The sequence below is a fragment of the Notolepis coatsorum genome (genome assembly GCF_963971535.1).
Source record: "Notolepis coatsorum genome assembly, chromosome: 3".
NCBI lineage: Eukaryota > Metazoa > Chordata > Actinopteri > Aulopiformes > Paralepididae > Notolepis > Notolepis coatsorum.
Genome location: NC_140167.1, coordinates 65818403 through 65827535, shown reverse-complemented (window position 1 = coordinate 65827535; position 9133 = coordinate 65818403). Strand labels below are relative to the sequence as shown.

The 9133-nt window shown below is 39.3% G+C and overlaps 1 protein-coding gene across 1 annotated transcript in view; it reads left to right on the top strand.

The window, feature by feature from the left end:
* ap1m3 (adaptor related protein complex 1 subunit mu 3) overlaps positions 1 to 4739 on the top strand; it is a 112578-nt gene extending 107839 nt beyond the window's left edge. The window contains exon 12 of the mRNA XM_084310026.1: positions 3090 to 4739. Coding sequence (XP_084166152.1) covers positions 3090 to 3112 — 23 coding nt within the window. The 3' untranslated portion in view covers positions 3113 to 4739. The remainder of the gene's footprint in view (positions 1 to 3089) is intronic.
* Positions 4740 to 9133: the final 4394 nt, after the last annotated feature.

Sequence of the window (9133 nt, the reverse complement as noted above, 5' to 3'; positions counted from 1 at the left end):
CTGTACAAATATATGGATTTGTACTATACTGTTGTCCACAATATTATGAAAAAAAATTAAAGTACTGCAGCAGTATTACAAACTACACTATATTGAATGAAATGCCACCTTGACAATTGTATTACAAGATGTGTCATACCACATTGTAATTTGTGAGAGAGAGAGAGAGAGAGTGAGAGAGAGAGAGAGAGAGAGAGAGAGAGAGAGAGAGATGAGAGAGAGAGAGAGAGAGAGAGAGAGAGAGAGAGAGAGAGGAGAGAGAGAGAGATAGAGAGAGAGAGAGAGAGAGAGAGAGAGAGAGAGAGAGAGAGAGAGAGAAGAGAGAGAGAGAGAGAGAGAGAGAGAGAGAGGGAGAGAGAGAGAGAGAGAGAGAGAGAGAGAGAGAGAGAGAGAGAGAGAGAGAGAGAGAGAGAGAGAGAGAGAGAGAGAGAGAGAGAGAGAGAGAGAGAGAGAGATAGAGAGAGAGAGAGAGAGAGATAGATGCACACACTCCAGGGAGCGCAGTGCATCCTGATACCTTACAGAGTGGTGACTTATTCAGGAGTGCCTGACGGTCAACAGGCATACGATAATGACTGACTACTCTACTATATCAGTCACTCACTGGGCCCTGATATGACCCCAGACTGTCAGGGAGTGAAGCACTATGGCTGATATTATTGGTAAGAAACTGACAATATCAGATGGTGATATGGGCAATATTACCATTGGCTCGTGAGCCATGAAATGGGGGACACACCCGTTTTTTTTTACTAAAAGATGAAAAGCTGTATTACAATAACCAAAAATGAACATATTAAAGCTGTGAGGTATGTTAACCAGTGTTTCAGCAGATGGAGTATAGAGGAGGGTGTTATATAATGTATAACCTAACAACACGGTCTGATCAGAACATTTAAATAAAGTACTAATCTGTACTATCATAAGTAATATATTTATGTATTGTATTGGCAAAAGTCCAAAACAAATACAGTTAGGTTTACCGTTTTAATTCCCAGCGGGAGGGAGACAAAAGAGAAGAGAGAGGGAGGGAGGGGGAGGGGGGGGGGGGCAGAGAGAGAGGGGGAGGGAGGGAGGGGGAGAAAGAGAGAGAGGTAGGGAGAGTAACATACTGTAGCTGTTGATACAGTATATATCTGTACATACCTGCTATAATCCTTTTTACATATCTGTAGATACTATATATCTATCTGTACATATCCCTTACCTACTCTTACTAGTTACACTGCTGGCCAGCATGACTTACTACCCTAGTATCACTGTACTGTATATCGCTATTGCACTTTACTGTTACATTTGCACTCTGGCTGGATTCAAAACTTATTTTCATTGTACTGTACTTGTATAGGTGTATAATGACAATACATTTGAATCTAATCTAATAAAAACAAATATTTATAGTAACACATGATGTCGAATGGTAATGTGGCTAATCAGTAGTAGTCTTCAAAATGTGTAGAGCACACATCCACTTCTGTCATTGAGTGCAGGACAGAAATCAACATCAAATGAAGTAGAGTCTGCACACTGTAAAACTGGTTCCCACACTGAGATCAATTCATTTTCAAATCAAAGACACTATCATTATCGGATAAAAACATTGATCACAAGTTTAACAGTGTGCAGACTCCACTAATTATAATATTAGTAGTGGTGTGTGTGATTTCAGATGGTAATATGGTTAATATTAGTAATGGTGTGTGATTTCAGATGGTAATATAGCTAATATTAGTAGTGGTGTGTGTGATTTCAGTTGATAATATGGCTAATGTAGTGATGTGTGTGATTTCAGATGGTTAATATAGCTAATATTAGTATTGGTGTGTGTGATTTCAGATGGTAATATAGCTAATATTAGTACTGGTGTGTGTGATTTCAGATGGTAATATAGCTAATATTAGTAGTGGTGTGTGTAATTTCAGATGGTAATATGTCTAATATTAGTAGTGGTGTGTGTGATTTTTAAATGGTAATATAGCTAATATTAGTAGTGGTGTGTGTGATTTCAGATGATAATATGGCTAATATTAGTAGTGGTGTGTGTGATTTCAGATGATAATATGGCTAATATTAGTGGTGTGTGTGATTTCAGATGATAATATGGCTAATATTACCGGTAGTAGTGGTGTGTGATTATTTGTGATGGTGAAACTGGTCATGGTCTCATATGAGCCCAGACAGCCACCGTTCACTACCCTCACCTGGGGGTGGAACTGGCAGTAGCCTACTGTTAATGTCGGCCGTGATGCAGTTTGAGTAAGAAGGTCTCATAAAAGTGATAAACCTGAATTTGGAAGGTATAAACCTTTTCAAACAAAGATCATTCTAAACCTTGTGTAACTTAATATCCTTAGCCACCTCTGGCTGCTTGTAAAGGAAGCACCATGTCGATTTGTTGTCTAAATGCCTAATGAATTACAGTGTTTATCTCTTTGGTTTTGCTTATGTGGTAATTTTGCTAATATTGGTAGTAATGACAGTGATTCACAACTGCAATATAGGTAATAACAGGGCCATTATCTGTGTGATTTAAGTCATCAATCAAGCTTCTATTAGTAGCAATGATTAAACCATTTCCTTTAGGGGATTCCTGGTTTGTTTATTATTATAATGTAAGACTGCAATCTGGTTGGTTGTAATAAATACTGCTAAAGCTTGTGGCAATGTGGTTTAAATTAAAGGGGCACTTCACCAAAAAACAATGCTGATTTATTTTGCACATTATCTCTCTCACACATCCAAAAACCCTAAACAGTTTTGCACACATTCATTTAGTTTGACAGTTAATTGAGAGTAAATTAGTTTGACCACTAATGGTGTCGTCTGGGACAATCTTTGCCGTGTGTTAATTGCAGATCCATGAAATTATATGGTAGCAGTCCCTATAAGACAAGGTATGTGCAAAATGAATCAGCAAGTTTTTCTTTGGTGAGGTGCCCTAAGGCATTAATACACCAGTATTGTTGTTAATGTGTCGCCCGGGGGGTGAGAGGGAGGTGAGAGGCGGGTGAGAGGGCGGTGAGAGGCGGGTGAGAGGGGGATGACGCTAGTGTTTTAATGCCTCACTGTTACATCTCCTCTCTTGGCAGATTACCAACTCCGGACAAACTAAAGGGCATCCACACTGCCAGACGAATGGATCTATCTCTTTCTCTTCTCTCTCCTCTCTCACTCTCTATATATCTCTCTCTCTCTCTCTCTCTCTCTCTCTCTCTCTCTCTCTCTCTGTCACTCTGTCTCTCTCTCTCTCTGTCACTCTCTATGTCTCTCTCTGTCACTCTCTATGTCTCTCTCTGTCACTCTATGTCTCTCTCTCTCTCTCTGTCACTCTCTATGTCTCTCTCTCTCAGGTTGGGGGCAGCATCGGACAAGAAAGGGGAACACATGAAACGTTCACAGCTCTCTGAAGGAGAAGAAAGAGGACTTTTTGTTATGAGCTCTTCCTCCAAGACAAGAGGGTCTCAAACGTGAACCCACCCCCCAGAGACGAGACCGAGACCAAGACCGAAGCCAACCCTTTCCAGGTGCACGGTCTCACGTGTGGGATAGAACTTTTGAGAACTTTTGCATTCTAATGGTGATGTACTATTGGCCACTGAACGCTGTCGACTGCTAGAATGCCAAGATGGAATTGTGAGGGAAATCTTTTTTTTACAAAAAAAAATGGTACACGTGAAAGATGTAAACAAAAAAAGAAGCTGTCGTTTTCAACACGTACAATGTTGTAGTTATGGACGGCACGTCTAGTGTTGCTTCTCAACATATTTGCACATATTGGAGGCGACTAATGGTTTCGTGTAGACTCAACCACGTACAATTGACCTATCTCACAGTTTGTCCGAGGGAAGCGACCGTTGCGATTGGAGGATGGAGAAAAGAGGGGCCAGGCTTGAGGTAGGTCAATTCGGTGGAATGAGCACTTAAATGGAAAGTCCTCATTCAATTGCGCCGGCAATGAGGGACTGTGATTCAGCCACTCAATTCTTAGCTTATTCTATTAATTGTGAGTAGTTGTGTCAACGTGATTCTCATTACAAATGACCAACGATCTTGGTCATTTGAAGGTTGTGCATCTTTAACATATTTTGTGTAAATAACATAAAGTGCGTTGTTCCTAACCAAAGTATTTTTTAAGAGTGCATGTCAGGTCTGACGTGTGTTTTCTCAGAGGTCCGTCGGACAGTTCTCTCTAGAATAATGAATTGATGACCTCGTGACACCATATGGATTTCGCAACTTTCATTCACTTTCCACAATTTTAATGCAAGGTCTCACTTGGGATTATGAGGAACTAGGAAATAACAATTTTTTTCTTCACAAAGGCAACACATTTAAGAAGTTGTTGGTTTGAATTGTGTATATCCAATGAGGTGTGTCTTTTTACTGTTATATACTGTATAAAGGAATGGGCTTGTATACAGCATGGTTTGAGCCCGTGTTTGTACCTGTATTCATTCTGCAGTGAAACACAGCAAGAAACTCAATTCTAAGTTAACCAAGGAAAGTTGACCCAATGTAAAAAAAATGTGATTTTAACATAATAAAATAATAATAATGGTGGTTTTAACAACACGACTTGTACTAGCACCAAAATATGGACAGTAGCAGGATCAAAACCAACCAGGCAGCACGGCTACCAAACAACTATAAGGAGAACATTGGTAGGAATGATGGGTTTTATCTGTAAGACTGAAGTTACAAATGATTAAAGGTACTATAGATAACATTTATGTAGAATATTCTTTTTTTACCTCATTAGTTCTTACTGTAAGAACTTACTTCATTAGTTCCTACTGTAGCTACTTATCTCATTAGTTCATACGGTAGGTACATTATTGTGCCTCCTACCATTTTCATTCATTTAAATTCGGACAATAATAAAGTCCGAATTTTTATGACAATGTAGATGGGCAATTCTGACAACAACTACGACCAATAACATTTCATCACGATACCTTTGTTCATCCACATAATATCACCACCCATCCCTGTGCTGTAGCCGGTAACATCGGCCCGTCCTCGTCTCCACCATGAGTTCCTCGCGCATCATCACTTTAAGAGCTGTATACAATATCCCCGCGGCAGAGAACTGAACACCAGAAGCAACACAGGTAGATCAATGATTAATAAGGCTTAATATTGTCACCGCCGCTGGCCGTGTAACATAATATTGTGGAGTCGACACACTCTTCGCAACCTTGTCCTTTTGTTCGTCTGGCACTTATGAGGAAGAGGAGACTGGAGGAATGAAATTAGTGTCATATTTTAAAGAGGAAAGTCCACAGTGAAACTGAATGTAGCCTACATGCGGTATTGCCGTCCGGTGGTAAATCTCCCAAATAAAATATTAAAGAACCTTTATTTGCCAAGTGTAAATAAATACAGTATATGGCAGGACTGTGTACTGTACCTGACATGCATGTATTTCATGGTGTGGGAGGACACAGGTAGAACATACAACCTCCACACAGAAAGCTGATCTGATTATGATCCTGCATAATCCTGTCTGGTCAAGATTCACAACACACACACACCACCAGTAGTCAAATAAGTCTCTAGAAATAAGTGCCATCTGCTTTCTACAAAAATCTTCAACTTTTGAGTCTTCAACTCGTAGACATACTTTAGGAATTCTGCCTTGGGGTCGATTTTCACTCTTTTAACTGCTGCTGCTTTTGCTCTGTGGGGATTTAGATTTAGTTAGACCCCTGTGGGAAAAAAGCTGTGAAGGACACAAAATGGAGGAATAAAAGACCTTAACGTAAGGCAAAATATTACCATTTTGTTTATACTGCAAACACCTAATGTATTGACAAATCCTGTGACATGATTACAAAATTATGTTAAAAGGTATGGGTCACTTAAAAGACTTAACGGTGATCGTATGCATACTTTTGAGAAACGGGTTATTATTTGTCATGGCTTATAACTCATGAATATATGTTTGAAAGGAAACATCACTTATGGATATGATATACAAGCATAATCTACACAATTTGAAACAATGATAATGGTATTCAAATTCAGTCTATTAACTGGAATAAATCTTTTATTTAGCTTCATAATATATATATGCTAGTCCCAAAATAACAAAGTCATCAAATGTTACTGTAATCCATTTAATTATGGAATAATAACAAACTGGTCATTGGTTAAAGCATACATAGTGTGTGTGTATGCATTGCTCCACATAGATATTTGTTCGTCTCCACCAATATCCTATGAATACAAAATCAGACCCATTCATATAGATTAGTTATTTATGTGGGGACAAGGTTACATATTTCAGATACTCATACATGTGAGGATTCTCTTAATCATTATGTATATGTGTAGTTATTTTTCATGTACATGTATTTCAGTTTATTTATCAAGCATAATTATGTTTGTCAGTGAGGGAAATGATGGATACATGTTGTATCTTGTCTCTGGGCTTGTTTCTCGGTCATCAGTAGGCTACCCTTCAGAGAAACTCAGGGAAACTTTAAAGATCCCCCCCAGATCTATTTAAACCCTTAAAAGGTGTTCTATATTGAATACAAATTTGTATAAATATAGTTTTACCACCAACTTTTGCAATAAAGCAGCCTCTGTACACCTTTACCCTCATTAAGAATGCAGGGTTCTATGAATATGCTAATTGTAACTAGCAACCATTGGTGTTTCCCAGGAATTCCAAGTTGGCAGTTTATATTCTTTGGAGAAGTGTCAATACCTACTCATGCATGTTTAGCTGAAGCTAAAGGTGTCAAGTTACCACATATTGGACCATGAGAGGTTGGACCTATTAGTGATGTCACAAATGCAACTCCGATGTCCGGGACGAATGTGGAAAAAAGCGCTCTGGTGACGAGTTCTCCACAAATAACAATCCGATAGTTATGGTTAAGAGGGGTTAACCATAAAAAACATGAATGGTCTTTGAATGGAGGAGATCTTTAATATAGCCGACAACTTGTGGACTAAATTCAGGAATTAATGGCCAATCCGGTTTGGCTCTGGTTGGAACACCTGCTTCTTGAGTTAAAGGGATAGTTTAGAATGCAAACTGTGGTAGCTGTGTCCGGACCCCTCACAGGGAGTGACGTAGCCAAACAAAATCAATAGACATACCTGTGATACACTGACATTTAGAATGTTAGTTGGTTATTGAACTGGGGTCATCCCTATGTTCCCCGGGTTCTATGTTCCCCGGGTCCTATGTTCCCCGATTGATTGATTGAACATTTTATAAATTTTTATTATTTTATTAATTATTAATGTCCTCCTTGTTTCGAACTGGTTAAGCTTAGGCCCTCTTTCGTAGTTGGTTAAGGTTAGAGTTTGGAATCAGGGCTGGTGGTCTGACTATCTATCGCTACCGGGGAACATAGGCATGCTCCCATTGAACTTCACCAGGCACGTGCGGGGGGACATTATCTGCATTTGTCCTTCAGCCTCCCAAATGGACGCAACATTTAAACCATAGCTCCAAGCTGCTAGCTAGTTGAGTGCCATGGTTGGTCACAATGGGGAATGCTGACAATGCTATCACTCCATTTAAGGGCAACTGAAGGACAGAAACCTACCATTTTAAAGGACAACATGTCCCTTTAAGTAATCCCAGGTATGTCTGATGATATTAAAGGACAACATGTCCCTTTAAGTAATCCCAGGTATGTCTGATGATATTAAAGGACAACGTGTCCCTTTAAGTAATCCCAGGTATGTCTGATGATATTAAAGGACAACATGTCCCTTTAAGTAATCCCAGGTATGTCTGATGATATTAAAGGACAACGTGTCCCTTTAAGTAATCCCAGGTATGTCTGATGATATTGTTTGGCTATATTTCAAACCTTACCAAAATGTATTTATTCTCGAAAAGGACAATTGAGGTCACCCTCATTTTCAATGTTGTCAAGACTTACAGACATTTCAATGCATACCTTTTTACAATATGTACATAGTGATACAATAAAATAAATTGTTTACATAGTATACATAGATGAAGTGCATTAAAAGGAAGAACACCATATCACTTATAGAATGCACTAATATAAGTACATTAAAAACAGTTACAGCCTCTAAACTTCCCCTGCGTTATAGGTAGTTTTATCTTCAGCGAGTGCTGAAGAGAGTTCCATGTAGTAGGGGCACTATAATGAAAGGCTGATTTTCCAAGTTTGATCTACAGTATATGCTGTCACCCCTGCCAACGAGTTAGGGTCGGAGTTAGGTATTTAGTGATCATCAGGGTGTTAAAGGAATCCACTGGAAGCCAATACAATGTTCTACATGTATACTGTGGCAACACAGACAAAGGTGTTGGCGTTGGTTTCTTTGTGACTAAAATAATAAATAATAATAAAGGGTAAGCAGCATGCAGCAAGACAAATGGATCCTCCTCCCTCCCTCATATCAGTCCTGGTATCCCCCCAGGCCCGCTGTCCTCGCTGCCTTGCATACACAAACACCCTGGGCCCGAGCTGGGCCGTCTGCACTGCCAGGGACTGGAGGTCAGAAGAGAGACCCTTGGTGAACGAGGATTCCATTATAAACAGGCTCAGACTCCATTGTGTGTGTGTCTGCTTTACTGAGAGATACAGAAGTCCCAAGGAAACTACTAGTGTGTGTGTGTGCACAATTGTTTGTGTATTGTAAAGTATATGTGTGTGTGTTGTCAAGGTAGTGTGTGTGTGTGTAGGATTGTGTATCGTAGAGTGTATTATGCGTGTGTGTAATGTCAAGGTAGTGTGTGAGTGAACATTTTTGTATCGTAGTAAATGTGTATGTGCAGAATTGTGTATGCATGTGTGTGTGTAGAATTGTGTATCGTAGAGTGTATGTATATTGCGTGAGTGTAATGTCAAGGTAGTGTGTGAGTGCAAAATTGTGTATCGTATGTATATATATGTGTGTTTATTGTCAAGGTAGTGTGTGTGTGCAGAATTGTTTGTGTATTATAGAGCAGTGGTTCATGTCATGGACCCAAATTGATACGTAATAGAACATGGATTTGATAACATCTTGTTCCAGGGATCTGAGAGGATATTTGTTGTTGAATATGATTAAATCCCAAATCCTGTATACTGTAGGTAGAGAGATATTGGGGATGAGATATGTGATCAGACATGAAATTATTATACATTCT